At 41.6% G+C, this 23,852-nt stretch overlaps 1 protein-coding gene across 4 annotated transcripts in view; it reads left to right on the top strand.

Annotated features, from left to right (window-relative positions):
• The window catches only part of LOC117442377 (fibroblast growth factor receptor 1-A-like), a 37,231-nt gene extending 17,303 nt beyond the window's left edge, over positions 1-19,928 (top strand). For 2 of the 4 annotated variants that reach the window (XM_034078379.1, XM_034078380.2), the window contains exons 5-18: positions 7-179; positions 5,705-5,828; positions 7,171-7,361; positions 9,233-9,377; positions 12,015-12,211; positions 13,425-13,570; positions 13,818-13,939; positions 14,465-14,575; positions 15,331-15,521; positions 15,862-15,984; positions 16,068-16,138; positions 16,244-16,381; positions 18,405-18,510; positions 18,592-19,928. In XM_034078379.1, coding sequence (XP_033934270.1) covers positions 7-179; positions 5,705-5,828; positions 7,171-7,361; positions 9,233-9,377; positions 12,015-12,211; positions 13,425-13,570; positions 13,818-13,939; positions 14,465-14,575; positions 15,331-15,521; positions 15,862-15,984; positions 16,068-16,138; positions 16,244-16,381; positions 18,405-18,510; positions 18,592-18,768 — 2,015 coding nt within the window. In that variant the 3' untranslated portion in view covers positions 18,769-19,928. Of the gene's footprint in view, positions 1-6; positions 180-5,704; positions 5,829-7,170; positions 7,362-8,345; positions 8,497-9,232; positions 9,378-12,014; positions 12,212-13,424; positions 13,571-13,817; positions 13,940-14,464; positions 14,576-15,330; positions 15,522-15,861; positions 15,985-16,067; positions 16,139-16,243; positions 16,382-18,404; positions 18,511-18,591 lie in introns of all 4 variants that reach the window. The other 2 variants (XM_034078382.1, XM_034078381.1) reach the window with 2 other exon arrangements.
• The last annotated feature ends 3,924 nt before the right edge of the window (positions 19,929-23,852 follow it).

The following is a 23,852-nucleotide window of genomic DNA, read 5'->3' on the forward strand; positions in this document are numbered from 1 at the left end:
CTTTAGCAATGGCTCCACAATGGGCTCATCCAGAGAAAATGGAGAAAAAGCTTCACGCTGTCCCAGCCAGTAAGACGGTGAAGTTTCGGTGCCAGGCCAGCGGAAACCCAAATCCCACCCTGAAATGGTACAAGAATGGAAGGGAGTTCAAGAGAGACCATCGCATCGGGGGCTTCAAGGTAACAGAACATATTTTTAGAAACGTTTTCCGTTCAGTTTATTTTTAGTGACACTACACCCTCCTTAGCATTTCTTATTGAATAACTCCAAGCCCGTTCACTACGAGGGGAGATGTGTCAGTGATCTCATCTCTACATTCTTTCACACACAGTGAAGTCACGAGCTACCCACAATGCAACACGCGCCATATATATATTAGTGCTGTCAAAATTATCGCGTTAACGGCGGTAATTAATTAATTAATTAATTAATTAATTGCGTTAAAATATTTAATGCATTTAACGCATGTGCAGAATGGCCCGCCCCATACAGTGGCAGCGCCAGGGTATGGCTGGGGTAGGCTACACCCATACCAAGAAATGGCTTAGCCCCACCATGAAAAATGATGTTAAAGTTAGCAAAATAAAGTCTGCCAACTCGCGCGGAGTAAATTGCACAGACAGCAGTTGGTAAGATTGATTTCAGTAGCCACGGTTTTGAAAACTTTTGTCACGAAGTGATCGTCTTCTCAATAGAACATCTTTGATAACGGCGTGGTGTTGTTGCAGGAAGTCCCGACGGAGAATACTTTTGCTGTAGTAGGCCTACAGGGCAGAGCCATATAATAGTAATAATATGGCTCTGGTACAGGGGTGCACATAACTGGTACGCAGTTTATGTGCGTAATCTGAAATGCGTACCGTCACTTGTGTCACAAAGTGCATTTGTGTACCGACGTCACGTACTTGTGAAGCTTTTCCAGAAGGCGGTTAGATCACCGGACGACAGAGTCGGTCTCCGTGTGCACAGACAGGGCTGCTGTTAACGTCGGTCTGTACAACGGAATTGTGCCAAAACTACGCCAACCGGCTGCGGAGGGAGACTCCCCCCTTCACTGGAGAACTGCGCTAAAACAGCTGATCACAACATTCACACTCTGTGGTCACGAAGTACTCCACTAGCCCCCCCCCCCACCCCTCTGTCGACTTTCCTGAAGTACTCCCCCGTTGATAGAAATCAACACGTAATGAATTAAGACCCCACGGTTTGATGATTGATAGGTGTGTGGGTTGTCTTTCATTTTGACACGCAGAAATGTTTTATAATAAACATAGATACTGTATGTTAAATGGATATATCCGCCATCTTTCATTTATCTTTCCATTCCCACAACAATATACATAAATAAATGGCATATTTTGGACATAGTTTGAATGGTGATTAATCATGATTAATTAATTTTTAAGCTGTGATTAATCTGATTAAACATTTTAATCGTTTGACAGCCCTAATATATATATATCTATATATATATAAATACGCCATTTTCCTGGAGGTGCAAATATCCTGGAAGTGCAAATATAAACAGCTAGCTAACGTAGCCAGGCAGAGCGCACTAGGTTTTTTTTCTGAATTAACGACCGAAGAAATCGCTGCATGTCTTCGGATTACATCTCTGGACTTGAGGGGTGTGCTTTAGGTCGTTACCAGCGTAAACTAGAGCTGTGTGGGTTGTCGGATTGCCCTTACAGACTGCCTGCAGATGTATGGAAAAATGACCCTCGAAAGTGCCCTTCGTCGATTTTGGCTGCATCTACGTCTAATTTCTGGAAACACCAGGTGAATACCCCACTTGTCACAATAATATTATCATGCCAATGCATATATGTGGTATTTTAGAGTTGACTAGATATTGATTAAGGCAATAGGCTATGATATTCAGTACAGGAAGCTTAGCAACACCTAGACGGTGTACGGCTAAACCATCGGCCTGCTTGCACCCAAGCCCCCAGGAAGTGCGCCGGATTTAGATGAAAATATTCGTGCTGGCCAAACGGCGGTACTACACTTCCGTTTGGTTGCCAGGCCCAGAAACACTTTTTCCCATTGACTTACATGGGGAAAGAGTGGTCTGTAAATCGTTGGATAATTTCTTTTAAACTAAATAAACTACCCAGTATGAACACTTGTATAGCCCTTATTAAAAACATTCGTTCCTCAAGTTGTAATAATGTGCTAATAACGTTATTCTGAGAGTTATTTCTGCATTATGAACGCGCATCTAACCCACGGGACCGCGCCGCCCGGCACGTTCATGTTACGTGTCCCGACCAATCAGAGCACACTGTGCTCACAGGGAGAGTGGGGGCTGGAGCTATTGGAGCTACAACGAGCCGTTAAAGGCAGAGAGTGAAATTCAGTGAATACACGTAGTTTACAGAGATGCTGTTTGAGAAACCAATGTGAGTTGCGTTTATCTTTACCCATGGATGCACAATAAGAACGGACCCATATCGTCTTACTGCCATCCCACGGAGCTGTAATAATGGATATATTGCATATGTTTGCTGTAATTCATTATCATACTACTTGGGCTGTATGATTAAATCTTGTACCGTAAATGTTGTATTAAATAAAGTTAATATTACTTATTATTATAAGTATATATTATTTTATATATACAGTGCAATCATTCTTTCATGCTAAATGAAGCTCTGTTGCTTGGATATCACCAGTGGTGTAGTGGGGATTTTTTTTACTGGGGGGACGCTATTTTAATTAGGTAATCCCAAACAATGCCACACAAGTGCGCACGCGTGCAGTGCACTCACAAAACGGGCAGACAGGTCCACAGAAACTAACGGTATGCTTACGGTACGTCCACACAGCAGCTTTAGACGAATCTTCCACCGCTTCCAACGCTTCTCTGCCCATTGACTTTGAATGGGGATGACGTCACTTTGCCTCGCTTTTCGCCGAACTGCATTGTGGGGGAGCGAAGCGAAGATTTCCAGGATTTCCAGGATTCAAAAGTTGAGCAATGTTCAACTTTTGAAGCTGAGCTGGAAGCGTCAGCCAATCAAATCACGTTTATGCAAATCTGACAGTAGAAGCGCTAGCCAATCAAACCGCGTGTAAGCAGGGAGAACGCAGTTCATTTCCTCATAGAAATGTTTTCCGTTCAGTTTATTTTTAGTGACACTACACCCTCCTTAGCATTTCTTATTGAATAACTCCAAGCCCGTTCACTACGAGGGGAGATGTGTCAGTGATCTCATCTCTACATTAGATCACCACCGCCCCCTCCCCTGGAGTAAGAAACACTTCCTGCAAGTGAAAAGCGGAGGCAAGTGTCACATTTTACCTGAGAAACAATGCAAGATGAAACCTAAAGCCACAAAAAGGGAAGTCGTGCCAGAGCTATAATACCTCCAGGTGGGCAATCCTAACCACCCATAACATTGTCTGTCCTCATTCTGGGTATCAGGACATTTCTGTAATTTCATCCATGCAGCAGTAAATCTACCAATATGAGGGCTGGGTATTGTTCAGTTATATCTGGTCCCTGTGTCTGATCCCTGAATGATACCCTTTTTTGACACCAATTGTATACATTTCATTTGAATACAAACAAAATTACGACAATGTGCAGTACCTTACAGAATTTTTTTTTGTTGTCTTATTGTACAGACAAGCTCCATGTTTATTAGCTCACTAACGTTCATGAGATTTAATCCTTATGTATTGGAATATGGTATCAAAACGTATGGCTTTTAACAATTTGGTTAGTGTCAAAAGATACAAATGTTGTTTCACAGCCTCTATATACTACTTATTGTATATTTTGTGTATGCTATCATAACTTCGTCAACGTCTGCCCATTTCCTGGCAAGCTGTATTCAAATGCGAAACCATCTGCTAATACGGTAAACTGCTAAACTATAATTGTTGATAACACAGTTTACTGTTATCTCTGGATTTACTTAGCAGAGGTGTGGCAGGTGATGGATGTGAACCGGATCTGTTTTACACCACCACTTACTGGCTATGGCATCATGAGGCCCCAGAGACTTTGAATAATGTATTCGTTTTTAAGGATTTTTTTTTTTGTAGGGCTTTATTTAAAAACCTCAGATGACCTTTTTGATAAAAAAATATATTTGGTAAAACCGTAGTCATAATGTCATAGGAGGCTATATGTTGCTTTAAGTACCTTTACATCAACTTCTCTGTGATTATCTGTGTTCAGCCTCACGGGTGTGGGATGTATGTCCATGTTCTCTAAGAAACATCCCCCTCCTTCCTTCATTTGCTCTTCCTATCAAGGTGTATACTAGTCCAGCCCTGTCTGGTGCTTCCAGCCCATCTCCCTCCCCAGCTGGGACACATTTAAGAGTTTTCTCCCAGCTGCCTGCTCCCCTTGTCCCCACCCAGCCAGGCAGCAAACTTAACCATCTGGCTGCTGTTGTTTTGAGTCAAGGTGCAAAGGTCTGCATCAGCGGCCGGGGACGTCTCTCATCCCTCCCACACTCTTGCTTTTATGGCCTAGCCTTCTATTGTTTATATCGTCTGCATGGAGACGTGCAGGAGGGAGGGAATAATGTGGACCACATGTATATGTAGCCAAGCACAATACATCTGGCAGCAGGCAGCTGGACTCCCTCATCACGTTTTAGCTAAATGAGGGAAACTGTATGGCTCGGTCTTGTGTATATTCATGTTTGATGTTGCCATTGCCTCAGAGGTTCGTTGGGTAATCACACACTGCCGGTCTTGGCAGATTTATGGAAGAAAAACTATAACATGTCTTGGAAAAAAGAGCCAGACATCAGTTGGCGCTAATAAGACAAGTTGGGGCAGATGTATATAAAACATGTACCCATTTTCCTTTGGTCTTTGTTTGGTAGGACAAAGACCCGCTGTTTGTAACATAGGCTGGTGTCACAGGAAGAAGGAGTAGTGTGTTATCTTGTTATCATCACATCACACATCATTGACCTTGTTAGCCATCGCTTTGAACAGAACAACATTTGATTTACGACAATTCATATAGGGTAAAAGCAGATGGAGAGAACACAAGTTTGGACTACCTATGTTGCAAATGTATTATCTTTTCAATTTACACACGGCATCTATTGCACGTCTGTCCGTCCTGGGAGAGGGATCCCTCCTCTGTTGCTCTCCCTGAGGTTTCTCCCATTTTTCCCTTTAAACTGGGTTTTCTTTGGAAGTTTTTCCTTGTACGATGTGAGGGTCTAAGGACAGAGGGTGTCGTATTGTCATATTGATATTCTGTACACACTGTGAAGACCACTGAGACAAATGTACATTTGTGATATTGGGCTATATAAATAAACATTGATTGATTGATTGATTGATTGATTGATTGACAAGTTCTCTTAAGTTCTTAATGTAAAATGCAGAATTGCAATTTAGCTTCATCTCTGTGGGCTAGCTGCTGGCCTCATTTACGTTACTTCAATTTGAGTTGAATCTAAGTACTGATTGTTCTTAAACACTATTAAGTGCTATTTTTACCATTTCCATCAGGACCTAATCTGACCTGCAGTGAGAGGTTTTTATGAGCTAACACATCTGTAGCTGCCAACAAATGAACTAATCTGTGTACATAGCTGGGATATCCCCTGTGCTGTTTAATACCATAACCCGTATGTTTGTATACTTAGTCACTTTAAGCAGTAGTCCTATCTGTACTGTGTTTGTACGCCAGTCACTCTAACATTTGCTTTTCCCAAACTGTTAGGTCCGGGATCATGTGTGGACCATCATCATGGAATCGGTAGTTCCCTCTGATAAGGGAAACTACACCTGTGTGGTGGAGAACCAGTACGGCAGCATCAATCACACCTACCAGCTCGACGTAGTGGGTAAGTGTAAACTGCAATCAGGTTGTCTGTATATTAAACCCTGATCAATAAATCTATATCATGGCTTGGTCACCTGTTGAATATTGATGAGAATCCAGAGTATGGGTGTTCATCTTTCAATGTTTTCTGATTTTGATTCAATATTGATTGATTTGGTTTGTTGGGGTCACGCTTTGATTGAAATCCCCAGTCCGCTTTGTGCTAATAAAGATGTTGTCCAAAAATATGGTATAGAAGCAGTAAAGTGTGCTTAGGACGACTTAATTGTTATATTATTGCATATTAATATGTATTCAAGCTAAACTAGCACAAATAAACAGATTTAGCTCAATGGTGTTTAGTATTTCTTAATTCTCACTTACTTCAAGAATAACAACTTCAAGTTACACAAAAAATAAACTGCTGCCTGATGCATACATGAAAATGGGAGGAGTTAGCCTATTTCACCATACGTTTTGTTTCACCAAGACATTCACCATACATTCCTTTTATTTATTTAAAAGAAAAAAAGGGTTAGGGTTGCCCCAATTCCTACATGAATCAATTTGTCCCTAATCCTTTTCCTTAAGTAATGTTGGATAATACCTCCAATATCTCATACCAGAATACCCTATTAACCAACCAGTTGTAATCCTCATCCCCGAAGCGTCAAAGTCTTGTGTTGGGTTCGACTGTAGCTCTCTCAGCCCTTTAATAAATAAAGCCTGTGCACGAGTGATGGATGTGTGTAGAGGAGAGAAGTGATGACTCCCCTCAGACCTGCCCTGAGCCTCACTCCTACACCACTGGTTCTATAAATCTCGGCCCCACTTCCTCCGTCACTGCTGTCCCTGGGCTCGACCTCAGTCCATGTTTAGACCCTGATGAGCAGAGATACGGCGTCAGTGAAGGGAGAGTTTTTTCTAGAGTGCTTGCTAAGTGCCCATGAAGGTCTTGGTGAGGAAAGCCTGCACAGTTGACACAATGCCAGATTCTTGGCTAGTGAGTTTATTTTGGAGAGTTATCAGTCATCAAAATGGAGCCTCAGGAACTTTACATTTTTTCAGTAACGGCTCCAGATCAGATACTCAACTTCCATCTATTTCCTCAATAGCTGAGGAAATAGCTGATTTATTCTCCATGTAGCAGAACGATTGTCTATAATTTACATAGTATCAGTTTAGATTATACAGACGGACTGTCCCGGCCCTTTCCCGTAACAACGCATTGGTTTTGTTTGGCCTGTGTTTGATAATCAGTCAGCCGTGTGTACTTTTGGAGTGATGCACGTGTTTGTCTTTGATATTGAAGCTCGCCAATCTTCTTCTAATCTAACATTCGTTTGTTTTGTGTTGTGTTTCAGAGCGCTCTCCCCACAGGCCCATCCTGCAGGCCGGCCTGCCCGCCAACCGCACCGCCGTGGTGGGCAGCGACGTGGAGTTTGAGTGCAAAGTGTTCAGCGACCCTCAGCCTCACATCCAGTGGCTGAAGCACATCGAGGTGAACGGGAGCAGAGTCGGTTCTGATGGATTACCGTATGTCCGTGTGCTCAAGGTAGGAGCTTTCTCTTATCACTCCTCCTGCCAGTATAAATTACTCTTTTGAATGCTTCTTTATATATTGCCCTGTATTGATATGCCACTTATTTTCTTAGATCGTAAGTACTTCCTGTGAAAGGGGATTCTTATAAAAATCTTAAAAGGCATTCAAATCATCAATCGGAAATAAGTATGGATCAATCTTCCAAAGCTCTTAACAATGCTAAGATGAGTAATGAATAATACACTTTTTTCTGTCATTAGTTTTAAAACGACCAAATGATTGGTAACATATCTTTTTTTTAACTATTGACTGCATGCTTCTCGCATTAGCGTCACACATATCAGGATAGAGTAACCAGCAGTACACTTATTGGTTGGTTTTCTGTGATGCTCAGAGCAGATGCAACATGAGTGAGTGATAATTACCGTACTTTTTGGACTATAAAGCGCACCTGCATATAAGCCGCAGCAGCTAAATTGTCCGTCTGTCTTGCTCTCGTTCTGTCTCTCGGTTCCACTTTTTTACTTTGGCGCGCTACCTGTCTCACTTTTTTCCGGCCTCCAGCTTTTCCTGCTGGAGCCCGCCGCTTAAAGGTGGCGGGCGCGGACCGGTTATAGAGCCCATAGAGTTAAAGGTGGTTAATTTTACCTGTAAAATCCATAGATTTAGGAGGTTCCCTAGTGGCCGTTAGCTGTACAAAAAAAATGGGGGAAAAAGTCGTGGCTTATAGTCCGAAAAGTACGGTATATGAAAACATTTTTATGTTACAGATATATTTTTAGCAAGGTTGCTTTATTTAATTTGTTATCTTTGAGTTGGTATTGCATCTAAAATGTGGCATAAAAGTCTTAAATCGAACTTGTCTTAAGCTCTAGGAACTGAATATATGAAGTGTATCTTGCTATTGAATCTCTGCACAAAACCAACATGACTTCTGCTGAATTCTTTACTGTCATTTGATTTTCTGTGATGTACATGACATGTTTTTATTTCCAGCATTCTGGGGTCAATAGCTCGGACGCTCAGGTGCTGGCCCTCTACAATGTGACTGAGGAGGAGAGCGGAGAGTATATTTGTAAAGTGTCCAATTATATAGGAGAGGCCAATCAGTCGGCCTGGCTGACTGTCACCAGATATGAGCCCACAGGTAACCACCGCGCAGCACAGGGACGACAGAGTGGACCACCTGGATAAACTAGGGCCGTATAACTCAAGACAACCTCAGCTGTTTCTCTCCTCCCTCCCTCCGTCTCTCCTCCCTCTCTCCTGGCTCAGTGCTCCTGACTGTAAATGACGCTATGGAAAATTCCCAGCAGAACAGTTGAAAGTGTTTAGGCTTGGGTTTATGTTGGACCCGTTACCATTCCTGCCCCATGCCTGTGCCGTGCCCTCCTAATAAGGGCCTCTCTTGCTATCTTCTTCTATTACTCTCGCTCCCTTGCCCTTCAAAGTCCTCCGTACACAGCACACAGGCTCTCTCTCTCTCTCCTTTTTTTTCCAGCTGTCCTCCTTCTGCTTACCTATGCTCCCCAGACCTCCTGTTTTTATCTGATGCTTACATAGTTTGTATGATTGTGAGTGTGAGTGTGCCCTGTTCTGCTGCGGAGTTTTCCATGTTGCCCATCTCTTGCATGTAGAGACGAGACTGAGGTATTTGATGTGGTGATGGGGTGGCCCAGTTCAGGAGTCAACCTAACGCTCTTCTCCACTAACAGAAAGGAGAGTCCTCTGCAGGGGCTCTCTGTGGTACTTTGTGGGCAGATGGTGTTGGATCGAGGAGGAGAACGCTCCTCCATCCCCTTTCTCTTTCAGAATCCTTTACTCATGGTTACCTTTCCTCTCTTGGGCCTCTTGTTGGGTCTGCTTCCTTTGTTATTTTCTAGACCGCTGGCCTTAACACCACGGACAAGGAAATGGAAATCCTCCAACTGAGAAATGTGTCTTTTGATGACGCTGGGGAGTACACCTGCTTGGCGGGCAATTCTATCGGGTTCTCTCATCACTCTGCATGGTTGACCGTTTTTGAAGGTATCAGTGGTTCTGCCTCTCCTATATCTCCATTATTTACCATTTTCCTACTCCAGCCTGGCTCTCCACCTTTACATTGGCCAGAAAAGTGCCTGACTCTATTTCTGTAAAAAAAATGTAAGAGGAAGCCAGTGTGAGTTAAGAAATACTAAAACCTTCTCTGTCCTCAGTATGGCTCCTGCTCCATCTAAACTCTCTAGATGGGAGAGTATGGGCCATGCTTTACTGTTTCTTTAATGAAATCAGCAAATGCAAACAACCCCAAAAGCTGTCTTCTACCTGGTCGACCATGAAAAACAGCCAGTGGTATTTTAAAGTATAATTGATGGTCTCAGCCAGGTAGAACATCACTTTTGTGAAGCGGTTGTTTGGCAGCTCTGATCAGATTTCACTTTGAACTGTCTCTACCGTTCTGCTTTTAACTGGTGTTTGTGCTCAATTTGGTGTAAAGCTGATTTTCTTTGACAAGTGCTACAAATGACATGTATGCCTTATGTCATTTCCTGCTGTGAGCACAGCGGCTGGCTTTGATAATTGGCCCGCAGTAGTGGATGTGTGTCTCATTCCTGAGGGTTGGAATGGACATTTGTCCAATTATCAAGCTGCTTGTCAGTCAGCCTCTTCACACAAGTGCAGCTCACTTGTGTTGCTGGTGTTGGTTGGGGGTGTAACGGTGCACTTCAGTCGGTACGGCAACCTTGGTTTGGGATGCATTTTTCAACATGCACACATTAGTTGTAGTTGATCATCCCGCACTAAAAGGAGGCAACACAGTGCCACAGCGTCATACTTTTAAGTGGTAATACTTCCTACAATAGGAGTTAAGAGTCAAAACGTTTCATTTAATCACTTATTTGAACCGGGACAGTGCACATTAATGAACATTTTAAACAAAATAATGCTTTCAAATATAAATGAGCCGGATTTTAGCTTTGAGCTAATTTCCATCCGTAGTCCCGTCAAATACAACATTTATGAACATACCATTTATATACATGGCAAACAGAAATACATGATATGCAGACTGAGCATGAGCAGCATACAAGCCACAAGGCAGTACAATGTAGCAGCTACGACATATAAAGTGTAGGAGGAGATAAAAAAGCTACATAAAGTGCAAGATGAGTTACCCCTGTATTAAAGTGCATTTAGCGGTGATTGCACGTCCGTTTGTTTCTTTCATGAACATTTTTTATACACAACCCTGCGTTTTTGTCAAGTTCTAAACAATTTAAACTAAACCGTTAAAGCTATTGAATAAATAAAATAAGTTAATAAGACATATTGCATTTATTTATTTTGTAAATGTAATATAAATGTTTCTAAATAAATGTTAAGCGATATGCCAGATTGGAATGAACAGTTGTATGGACTTAAAATACATTGTTTGACACAAATAAAGAAGAGTAGTCATTATTAATCTCAACAGGATTTAACACCGTAGGTAGAACAAGAGACACACTCAAAACTTTTTGATATCTAGCTTTTGATCCGAATGCAACATCCCAAGCCACCAAACTATTTTTTTTACTGAAATCCTTTACACCCCTAAAATTGGTATGGTAAACGTTGGTGTTTTCACTGAATGGGAGGAAAAAACAAGATCTGATTTGGACAGTTTCTTTATAAGCAATTTATTTGTTGCATTTTTGAACACTTTTCTTAAAAAACAGTCTTATTACCAGCCCCAACACACCACTTATTATAATAGCATTACAAGTCGAGTCAGAATTGTACATTTAAATGTAACTAGTTTAGTTGGATAAACAGTTAACTACTGTATTAAGCTTGTGCTTTTTTAATATGCTGCTTTTAGACTACAGGTAGACATGACATGAGATTAGTCTAATTCTTATGTAGACATTATGTTTTTAAACTTTGTGTTTGAAGTGTTGATATGCTGTTTAAAAGTCAGATCCTTTGCACACTGTTACACTTTTATTTTTGAAAGAAATGTCAGTCTGAATGAAATAATTGGTTAGCTGGTGTAACAAAGACTGTTAGTCATCTTTGTTTGTCCCAACTGTTTCTCATTTATCTCAATGACCTCTTTATATATTGTCTTCAAAGTGTAGTTTGAAGCCTCATGCTTTAAAGAAGTGATCATTTTCAAATGACCATTTTTTTGTCTAAGGTGTCTGTGTCAAAGGCTCTGGTTTTTAGACAGTGTGTGCTGTGTGGTTTTGTGTGTGTGTGTTTGTTTGGGTGTGCAGTTTGATTTATTTGCAGTGTGCTTGAAAGCATGGGTATGTTTGGTGTGATTGGGTTTATAAAGTTAGACATTCTGTCTAGGGTTGGGCAATATGTAGAAAATCAAATACTACCATATTTCTGATAACCTACCTCAATTGATATTGTAGGGTTGACTTTTATTGCTAAAATAACTATCTACACAATTTAAATTGTTCATATATAATCATTGTTAATGTGGATGTAGTGGCCAATAATAAATCAGAAAACTCCACTAATTTCCTCTAATGCAGCTATTAAAACAGGGAAAATACACTTAAATGTTATCTAATCTCATATAACATTATCGATATAATATGAATATATTGCCCAGCCCTACTTCTTTCGTAGTGTGATTTCAAGGATGACCGCTGACCCCCTCCCTGCTCCCTGCGCTCCCCCTTCTAGCTGTCCCGCACTATCCTGCAGCAAACCATACCTACCTGGAGGTGGTCATCTACTGTGTGGGCTTCTTCTTCATCGCTGTCATGATTGCCATCGCGATCATTGTCAAGATCCGCACCTCCTCAAAGAAGAGCGACTTCAACAGTCAGCTGGCCGTCCACAAGCTGGCCAAAAGCATCCCGCTGCGCAGACAGGTAACAGAAAGTAGATAGGGGGTTTGGAACATTTACACCTTTTCTTCTTCTCTTTCTCTCACTACATCCCAGTTGCTCAATTTATTTGGAGATTAAAAGCTTTAAAGGTCATCTATTATGCAAAGTACAATTTTTCATGAATGTTATACATAAACATGTGTCCCCTTTGTGTAAAGAGATTCTGAAAGTTTCAGGAAAAAAGATTTTCTCACTTTTTGTCCTGATCCATTCATATAAAAACCTGTCTGAAAATGAGCTGATCAGATTTTGGCCACTTTATGATCTCATAACCATTTGTTTGGCTTGTGTAACCATTAGCCAATCGCCAACCAAGGTAACCCCCCCCCCCCCACCTTATCACCTGAATCTCCTCCTAGAGGACCATTGTGTTCTTTTTAACCAAATATCTCTCAGAGGGGCGTGGGGAGGGGCTCCTTATTTTTATCTAAAGTACCAGACAGAGAATCAGCACTTTTGAAACAGAGGGGATTATGGGATGCTGCAATGATCTGTTTGATATTTCAAGCCAAACACTTCAGAGACATGTTTTGTATATATCTGAGACCTATAATATATTGATGTAAAACAGCATAATAGGGGACCTTTTAAAATGTATTTCAGCTAATCTGTATATTTACAGAGTTTCTGTTTTATACTAACAAATAACTAAAAGCATGCATTTAAAGAGCTTCCAGGTTCATTGTAGCTCTTCGAGGTCGTGTACATCAGGTAAGTATTCGAGGAGTATTCTTCTCCGTTGGTGTAGTGCACCTAAGTGGTTTGTGTGGTTGTTCCATGGTCCTACATAGAAATGATATAAACTACTCAGTAGAAATAAGATCCCTCACACGAGTTACTTAACAAACTGTCTGAATCTCTATCATGGTTTGAGAAGCCTTGTTTTATATTGAAAGGAATAAGTATGTAAGAAAGAATAGACAAACATGATTTTGCTATTATTATTTATATTATTATTCTTTACTTATGCATAGGGACCCTATGATGTTTATAACCTTATTAAAGTTGTTTGGAGTCATTTTAAGAGTTTTAAGCATATTTTAAGGGTAGTAATGATAATTTAAATATCAGGGATATAAAATGTTTAGATTGTCCCATGCCAGTTTAATTTTTCTTTACTGCCCTGCTGTGAACTATATAAGATCTTGCCACTGGTGTCTGTTCCACTACGAGAGAAGTAATTTTAGTATCTTTTCCGCAGGTGTCTGTGGACTCGAGCTCCTCCATCCACTCTGGAGTGATGCTGGTTCGTCCCTCCCGCCTCTCCTCCTGTGGATCTCCCATGCTGCCCGGAGTGTCAGAGTACGAGCTGCCCCAGGATCCTCGCTGGGAGCTTCTGCGGGATAGGTATGCACACTACCTTGAAGTTTGTTTTTCCTTCAGAAAGTAAAGTATCCAGTTAAAATAGTTAGTATGCTTGAAAAGGAACCAGCAGCTCAAATGAAGTGAGAGTTTCTCTACCTTAACTAATGTTAAGGTACCTTTTTGCGGTCTTGAACGAAACCTCTTAAAGATTAAAACTTAACACACACATTCTACAGATTCATAGTTATATTCCATTGACTATCGCTGTGTCTTTCTCCCCCCCCCTCAGACTTGTTCTTGGGAAGCCTCTGGGTGAAGGCTGCTTCGGTCAGGTGGTGATGGGCGAGGCGCTCGGTCTGGACAAAGAAAAGCCAAACCGTCAGACCAAGGTTGCGGTCAAAATGTTGAAATGTAAGTTTGGTGTTCTTCTTTAAAGTTTTCGATCACGTGGGTTTACAGAAGGCTTGGATGTACAGTTACTAAAAAAAAAAAACAGATCTGCAGAAATAATAAGTTTAGAAAGATATTCGGTTTATAGCAATAGATCTTGGCAGAAGCCTAAAGCCCATGCTCCAGGGAAAATAAAACACCGAAACTTGATGAAGAGATACTGGGAGACATCTGCACTGGATTGGAGCCACTGCGTAAATGAGCAGAGGAGAGTAAACATTTATGAGAGCCCTTGACATCCCATATAAAACAGTGTTCATTAAACTGCGGAGGAGTGACGATGTAGGGAAAGTAGCATTTATTGTCTCCTACTCTAAGTGCCTTTCCTCAGGGAGCATTCTCTAAAACAGTCAGCCAAACTCTGCAAGATCTGCAATGTAGTTGTATTTTCTTTGCACAGTGATTATTATGAGGCCTTTTGGGGCCTTTTCAGCAACAGCACGTTGACTAATTGCCCTAATATGATTAATTTCTCTTCCCCTCCAGCTGACGCCACAGAGAAAGACCTGTCGGACCTGATTTCAGAGATGGAGATGATGAAGATCATTGGGAAACACAAGAACATCATTAATCTGCTGGGAGCCTGCACTCAGGATGGTAGGGCCAGACAGTCAGGGGTCTGCCACTGACATGCCACACACACACACACACACACACACACACACACACACACACACACACACACACACACACACACACACACACACACACACACACACACACACACACACACACACACACACACACACACACCGTTTCCCCGTAGACTATCATGACCCTTACTCTGAGAGGTGTAGACCTGCATGAGTAAACTCTCCTGACACCAGCTTCCGAGCTCACAGTTTGAATCGACCAACGCTGCTGCCAATTCCCTCGAAGCATACCTGACAAAGAACTAAAGGAAACGTACTTTTAATAATCCCGCAGTGCACACCGCTCTGGTGCTTTCAAACTGAAACACCAAGCTCTTTGTTCACTCTACTTTATTTAGAAACTGTTACCAACCAATTCTTTTTAATTTAATATCTATTTTAAAACTGCAGGTATGTTCATTTACTTGCCTATAGTTCTAGTACCTTTTTTAAGTATTTGATGTGCAAATTGTTTCTGTAAATAATCCTTCATCCATCAGAACAATTATTTAGTTGCCTTTATGATTATTTTGGGTGCTGCAATAACCTCTACTTTCACAATAAACACACTTATATTTTACTCAATGTTTCTAATATCTGCCCTCATATCTGAGACACTAAAACATGTCATGTGTCTTATGCTGTCTAATGACAAACCAACATAATTATAACTTGGCCTCTATTTATAATAATAAATACATTCCTTCCAATTGTTTGCAGGTCCTCTGTACGTGATAGTAGAGTATGCGTCCAAGGGCAACCTGCGGGAGTACTTGCGAGCTCGGCGCCCGCCAGGCATGGAGTACTGCTACAACCCAGACCAGGTCCCTGTGGAGAACATGGCCATCAAAGACCTGGTGTCCTGTGCCTACCAAGTGGCCCGAGGCATGGAGTATCTTTCCTCTAAAAAGGTAAATACAAAGTTCAACAAACCATTCTTAACTGTTCTGTTAGATTTGCAGATTGAGTAAGGAAAACCTGCATTAGGCAAGGCCATTTATTTGTATAGCACAATTCATACAGTGATGCAATTCAAAGTGCTTTACAGGATCAAACAGATAAAAACACAATACATTGTAATATGGTCATAGTGAGAAGAAATACAAAAACACACAAAACAATTAAAAGAAAGAAAACCATGTTTAACAGTTCACATTTTTTTTACTATAATAAACATTCTATGCAGATTATCAAGCTCTGTATTTGACTGATGTATTGCTTCAGTTTTAGTAATATCTATTATTTGTGCAGTGTATCCACAGAGATCTTGCAGCTCGCAATGTTTTGGTAACGGAGGATAGCGTGATGAAAATAGCTGACTTCGGCCTGGCAAGAGATATCCACCACATTGATTACTATAAGAAGACCACCAATGTGAGTATTCCTATTATTAGCTTAACACATGAAAAGAAAAACGAAATTCTGTACACAGCGATAACAAGCATATCTTTCCACAGGGTCGTTTACCAGTCAAGTGGATGGCTCCCGAGGCTCTGTTTGACAGAATATACACAAACCAGAGTGATGTGTGAGTATCACAAATCTATACTTTTCCAATCCAGCCATTTTAAGTGTGAGGACAACATTTAGTCGGGCAGAAAATGTAAACGCTCCTGTCTGTTTCTGTCTGCAGCTGGTCATTTGGGGTGCTGCTTTGGGAGATCTTCACTCTGGGGGGCTCTCCATACCCCGGGGTCCCAGTGGAGGAGCTGTTCAAGCTGCTGAAGGATGGCCACCGTATGGACCAGCCCTCAACATGCACTCATGAAATGTAAGTAAACACTACACACCAAAATGGAATTGTTCCTCAAACTCTTTCAATTTATTTTATAAGGTTGACTTTATATATCCTTTATTTAACCAGGTAAAAGTCTCTGTCGAACCTAAGGTCTCTACCAGATAGATATAAATAAAAAATACTTTAATTTTCTGCCATGACCAGGTCTTGTGTGTGTTTTAACCAGACTGCCTCTGAACCGGATGTTATCTTTACCAATATTATAGTTATTTCTCATATGTGTGATTTGATTGAAAGAAAGAAAAGGTAACCAGTCAATGCCAAGAGATTGAGTCAAGTACAGTATATGACTTTTTTTGTTGTCACTTGAAAAACAATAATGTAAGGGTTTAAAGCCCGGTCACTGCTCTGCCTCATGCTCAGTTGGCATCAACATTTGTATTAGTTATTTATAGAAAAGATCCAGGAGCTTATCAATGTTATAATGATCCTGCCTTTGTCTGTGTGACAACCACTCGCAGGTTGAGTGAGCACCAAATGGAGCGTATTGATTTTAAAACAGATTTATAAACACTACTGGCAAGAAGATTGGTATCTATATCTTACATTGCACGCTGTCACAAACAAGATGGTCTCCTCCATAGGTAGATGCATGCATCTTTCCCAGCAGTGAGTAGGTATAGTTCTGTAGAAAGGAAATAGTTTCTAAATGAAACGGCTCACACTAGGGTCTGTGTAATATATTTTAGTTACCGGCCTGTGATTTCTGGTAATAGACATTGCTGTTGAGTTTAAAAATGTATTTAGCTGAGTACCCACTATTTCCATTCTATATACAGTGGGGCAAAAAAGTATTTAGTCAGCCACCAATTGTGCAAGTTCTCCCACTTAAAAAGATGAGAGGCCTGTAATTTTCATCCTAGGTATACCTCAACTATGAGAGACAAAATGAGAAAAAAAAATCCAGAACATCACGTCAAACGTCAACGTCAAACGTTTTCTGTAAGTCTTCACAAGGTTTTCACACACTGTTGCTGGTATTTTGGCCCATTCCTCCATGCAGATCTCCTCTAGAGCAGTGATGTTTTGGGGCTGTCGCTGGGCAACACAGACTTTCAACTCCCTCCAAAGATTTTCTTTGGGGTTGAGATCTGGAGACTGGCTAGGCCACTCCAAGACCTTGAAATGCTTCTTACGAAGCCACTCCTTCGTTGCCCGGGCGGTGTGTTTGGGATCATTGTCATGCTGAAAGACCCAGCCTCCGTTCATCTTCAATGCCCTTGCTGATGGAAGGAGTTTGTCACGGGCCTGGACATGTACTGGCTTAAGCAGGGGGACACGTCTGGCACTGCAGGATGTGAGTCCCTGGCGGCGTAGTGTGTCACTGATGGTAGCCTTTGTTACTTTGGTCCCAGCTCTCTGCAGGTCATTGACTAGGTCCCCCCGTGTGGTTCTGGGATTTTTGCTCCCCGTTCTTGTTATCATTTTGACCCCACGGGGTGAGATCTTGCGTGGAGCCCCAGATCGAGGGAGATTATCAGTGGTCTTGTATGTCTTCCATTTTCTAATAATTGCTCCCATAGTTGATTTCTTCACACCAAGCTGCTTACCTATTGCAGATTCAGTCTTCCCAGCCTGGTGCAGGTCTACAATTTTGTTTATGGTGTCCTTTGACAGCTCTTTGGTCTTGGCCATAGTGGAGTTTGGAGTGTGACTGTTTGAGGTTGTGGACAGGTGTCTTTTATACTGATAACGAGTTCAAACAGGTGCCATTAATACCGTTAACGAGTGGAGGACAGAGGAGGCTCTTAAAGAAGAAGTTACAGGTCTGTGAGAGCCAGACATCTTGTTTGTTTGTAGGTGACCAAATACTTATTTTACAGAGGAATTTGCCAATGAATTCATTAAAAATCCTAAATGTGATTTCCTGGATTCTTTCCCCCCATTCTGTCCCTCATAGTTGAAGTGTACCTTATGATGAAAACATGTATTTTTTTGTACACTTAAGGGCAATCTCATCTTGACCACTCAATATTGAATCTCTTGATCTCTGCAGGTATATGATGATGAGGGATTGCTGGAATGCCGTGCCCTCTCACAGACCAACATTCAAACAGCTGGTGGAGGACCTGGATCGCTGCTTGGCCATGACCGCCAACCAGGTCAGTCCTCCTCTCCTCATCAAACATGGAAGAAGCAGAAATGTTTTGTACGTAAAATGCTGATTTATTTGTTGTCTACAGGAGTATCTGGAGCTGTCTCCGCCTCTGGACCAATATTCCCCCAGCTACCCGGACACCCGCAGCTCCACCTGCTCCTCGGGCGAGGATTCTGTCTTCTCCCACGATGCCGGTGCTGAGGAGCCCTGTCTGCCAAAGTTCCCTCCCCACCCGAACGGGGCAGCCATTAAGAAACGCTGATACCTCAAACCTCCATTCAGACAAACATTGACATTTCCTCCGCCCCCTGCCTCATGGGGTTGGACTCTTCCCCACATTTCCAGAGAGGAAGCTAAAAAAACACGCAGTGCTCTGTGAGAAAGGAGCTCGGAGAGAGACGCCTAGTAGAACTTGTTGGATCACACGGACTGAGGAGTGCAGCCGTTTTCCGGGTCTTGGTGGTGACGATGTTTATGGGGCACTTCGTATTAACGGGACAGGCAGTTTGTCACAGTGCCAGAAAAAAAAAAAGATAAGACTCACACTCTTCTCTCCACTTTGGGCATTCGACGGGTCAGGTGAATCGAAAGGACTGAATATGATTTCGATTTTGTTCGTTTTGTTGTTTCTTTCTCCCCTCAATGGTTGTTTCATCAGTAGTAGAGGACAATATTCTGCTTTTCAGACCAAATCCAGAGAATATACTACCAAGGGACATGCAGCACTGTGGTCCTCTGCATCATTAATTATCTTCTTGTAAATACAGTTAGAAAATTATAAATATGAATATATATTTACATTGTACTCTTATTTTTATTACCATCATTGATTTATTTCTTTTGTACAAGGTTTGATACATTTTTTTAATGTAGTCTGTGGGGAAGTTGTTACAGGAGAATATCTTTAAATTGCTGAGGATTACATGGCCAGTTTTTTGCTGTATCACAGCGTTGATTCCCCTAAATTTACTGCATAATCATCAATGGAGAAAATATATATTGGGTTTTCTATTTTTTAACTGTAAGTTCTTTTCATAACACAAACCTGCAATACAGTGTAACTCAGTGTTTGGGGTTTCTCTCCATCAGAAGAGATAGATTTATAATATCTGTTGTGTGTATGCTGGATGTGTGTGGAAAACTGTATCTTGTCTCATTCGGAATTGTTCATTAATTTCGAGGATGGTCACAACTGTAAATATTCCTGGTTGTACGCCATGCTTGTTACAATCCGAGTAATTAGCTTCAGTCAACATCATGCACTTCCACTGTGCATGCCTTCCATGTGATGAACTTATTTTCTACTGTAGATGCTTTAACAGGAGTTACATTTGCTGCCATAAAACTTCTGACGAAGGGTTGCAGAACACGTATGTCATCGTAAAAGGATTACATTAAATAAAAATGCTATCGAAAAACAAACCGCCAAAGCTTTCAGAGTTTGAACTCTACTTCATAAAGGGGTCTATAAATAACGATATATTCATGTTTGTGATGTAAATCATGTTTACAGAGATGGAACGATGGTCACTTCAATCCTCCACCCATTCAACACGGGTTGCTGGGTGCTGATTAGATATGATAATGTGCTGCTGACATCAGTAGAAATGTTGGCGAGCGCAGAGAGCCACAGCCGGCAGTAAACATGTAATTTATGGCCGTGGGAATGGCTTGGCAAGTGCTGGTGCTACACTTCCATCCATCAGCCACACCAACCTTGATGCCCGTGTCTGCCTCTGGCTTCCTGCCATTGGCTGATGCATCACCTGGATTGCAGTCTCCACGCAACAGGCTAAAATCAGCCGCACAGCGCGACTGGCTTTCGACCTTTTTAAAAAGCCAGCTCTTAAAGCTCGGGTCAATGCAGTTAGCCTTCTGTGCATACTGTATTACAGCAGCAGTGGGGGGGGCATTTTACTTAATAGAGAGCTTGCTACTGTTAACAGTTATATGAATACAAGCTGCAGGGATTTTTACGATGATACCATTATACTGTATGCTCAACAATACATCTCATGGCTTTAAGGATTTCAACACACACTTCAAGGATTCGACAGACCTTATTGTTTTGGGGAGACATATCATCTCCTCCTGGAAACGAATGTTGAAGGGGGGTTATAAACAGTATCATCTGTGCCGTGGTTGAGGTGATGATGAAGAGCTCTATTTAAGAATGGAAAGCACAGGAGAGGCCCAGCTTTATAACCTGCTAATGGTGCAGAGCGGAGGAGCACAGATGCTACTAGGTGTTATCACTTCTGACAGATGGTACAGGAATAGTTTGGTAAAGCAAAGTTCATCAGCTATAGTCCAGTGTAGTGTTCTGCAGAAAGCATTAATTTACAAACTCAATGTGTCTTTGTTTTTGCTGCATTGAGGACACCGAAGGGTGTATATTGTCAACAGTTCTAATTATATGGTGTTTAATCACCGAGATGGAGCTACTGCTGCGTCCTGTTTTTGTCTGAAATGAATGTCTGATGATTGATTGGGGACTAGTGATTTATTTGGGATTACAGGAATTTTAGTCATCCAAGCCTTGGTATGTTAAGATCCAGCAACACCCCTTGTCTATTTGTAACCGCTTATTTTTAGGACATCGTGCCCTTAACCGAAGGAGGCAAGCAACGCAGTCCTACAAAGTAAAGTTGTTCTTTCCAACATCATGTTGACATGCGATGGGAATTTTGCCATTTTTACAAAGAATGATTTTTATATCACGTTCTTTTCTTTTCTTAATTAATCTTCTGACTCTCAAATTGGTCATTTAAATATCTAATGTAATGGCAGTTACAGGAAATGGTTGCCCCCTCTCCCTGGCAATGAATGCATCTTGACATCTTCATGATATAAATTAGTTCAAATCATCATCATCATCTGCAAACTAGAAGTCAGTAATATGAGCAATATGACACGCCATGTTTCCTCGGGGGCCTGTTAGACGAATTGCTGTGTTCTTGTTTACCAGAGATTGTTTGATTTATTTCCAGTTTGGGATTATCATCTCCAGGTCTGGAGAGAAGCCTGAGCCTCACCATTAATCTCCACCCAGTGCGTTTCCTGTCAGCGGTGACAGATGACCTGCCCTTCAACTCTCTGCCACCCTGTGAAGAAGACATGTCGTCAATCACAGTATCTTTCTCGGCCGCAGTTAGAGAAGAGGGTCCTCGGCTGGGATGACGCCCGTGGTGATGATGATGGTACTGTGTTTTTTTCTTTATCTTCTGCTTATTTCAGCCTACAGGAAACAAGGAGCGGTGACATCAGCCAGTTGTTGTGCACCTCTGTCCCCTCACAAATGAACAGATTATTTATATGAGGGATGTCAGTGCCCATGATGGGATTGAGGGGAAGGCTACAGCAGTGTAATACAGGAACTCATGAATATCATTCTGGCCAGTGTCCATGTGCAAGGTGAAGGAGACATGTCCTTTCATTCCTCCTTACCACGAGCACATAAAAACGAGACCTCCGACGTGTGTGTGTGTGTGTGTGTGTGTGTACATAAAAACGAGACCTCCGACGTGTGTGTGTGTACATAAAAATGAGACCTCCGACGTGTGTGTGTGTGTGTGTGTGTGTGTGTGTGTGTGTGTACATAAAAACGAGACCTCCGACGTGTGTGTGTGTACATAAAAATGAGACCTCCGACGTGTGTGTGTGTGTGTGTGTGTGTGTGTGTGTGTGTGTTGATTTCAAAACAGGAGGAATTTTAATTTTCTATTGTTTGCTGCCCACTGTGAATCCCCTCCCTTGTTAACAGCAGTTAAGATGACGAGCAGCTGTTTTGTGTCTCAATGTGGCCACTGGTTTTGGGTGTTGTTCCCTCCTTGAAGACATGTTTTTCAGCAAAAGAAAATATGTAATACGTTTAATAATTATAAAAATGTAGTGGTGGAATGTCACAAAGTAAATGAACTCAAGCACTGTGCTTACGTAACATGATGAGGTACTTGTACTTTGCTTTTTTTCATGTCACTTTATTCTTCAACTCCACAATTCATATTGTACTGTTTACTTTACATCTATTGCACAACATTAGTTAGTTTACAAATGAACATCGTTGCATTTAAAAACTGAAATGTTTATACATTATAAAATGTTGTTAAGGTTAAACTAGATAGTTTATACAAGAACAGCTTAGTTGATTAATAAACATTCAAACTCAGAGTAAAATATTTGGCATTTGTAAACATTGAAGTAATTATATTTTAGGAGAGATTTTGAGTGTTTTTCTTTTAATTTTAGATGTTTCTTTCAATCAATATTTTTACGTATATTACACTTACCTTTACATGATCAACATTTGAAATGCAGGACTTTTTCTGGTAACAAATTATTTGTGTGCGGTATTAGTAGCCTACTTGTATTTAAGTTGAAGATCTAAATACTTCTTCCACCCCTGGTCTTGTCTCTGGATGTCAAAGTGTCTGAGCTGAACCTTCTGTTGCCCTTGTGAAGAGAAAATGGACAGACGGAGGCAGTGGGTGTCGTCTCCTCGTCCCTGCTCTGTTGATGTTTCCATCTCCACAGAGGGGCCGGGCCCCTGTTTGTGAGACGTCTGTCTGTGTGACAGGTCTCCGGTGCCCGGCTGCTCTGTGAGACAGACATAACAGAAGGGGTGAGCCTGGGGCACGGCCTGTCACTCACTGCGCGTCTTATCATTGTTTTTCAGTCACTGCCCTTTATATTCTTTTCTCCACATCACAAAAACAATAGGCATACGTTAGTGGGGAGATATCTGTTCCCTACACTACATATTGTTAAACTCAGTTGGATTTGAATGGGAACACGTGTTTCAGCCCTTTTAGAATCACCCTATAACTAATACAATTATTACAGTTAGTATTGTTTATTCCAAGGTTCCCCATTAGAAAACTTTTGCTACCCTATTCCCTATATGTTTCTCAGATTCTAACTACCTTTATTCACATTGTAATTTATGGAGATTGATAAAAAAAAAATGTGTCTGCAAACATGAAAATAGGACATTTTGAGGCTCAAGTTTCTTGTTGTAAAATCTATCTCTGACAGGATTTGTGGAATGAGTATTTATGGCGTCTGGAGGCACAGGTGTGGTCAGGTAAAGGAGATGGATGAGGGTGTTTGTTTGGAGTCGAATGAGGGGGGGGGACAAGGGAGCAGTGGTAGTGGTGTCTGCCCTAACAAGGTGTGTGTTGGCGTCCATACAAAAACTGACGCCTGCAGGCATGGCCCCGCCTTTTTCCCACCAGATCGACTTTCTTCAGCGCAGGAATGAGACACGGACACCTCCTCCAGGCTGAGACATATAATCTGGGCCTGTCAGGGCCTTTATCAAACAGGATCAACTGGTGCGCTGTGCCT

This window comes from Pseudochaenichthys georgianus, unplaced genomic scaffold (genome assembly GCF_902827115.2).
Source record: "Pseudochaenichthys georgianus unplaced genomic scaffold, fPseGeo1.2 scaffold_420_arrow_ctg1, whole genome shotgun sequence".
Taxonomy (NCBI): Eukaryota; Metazoa; Chordata; class Actinopteri; order Perciformes; family Channichthyidae; genus Pseudochaenichthys; species Pseudochaenichthys georgianus.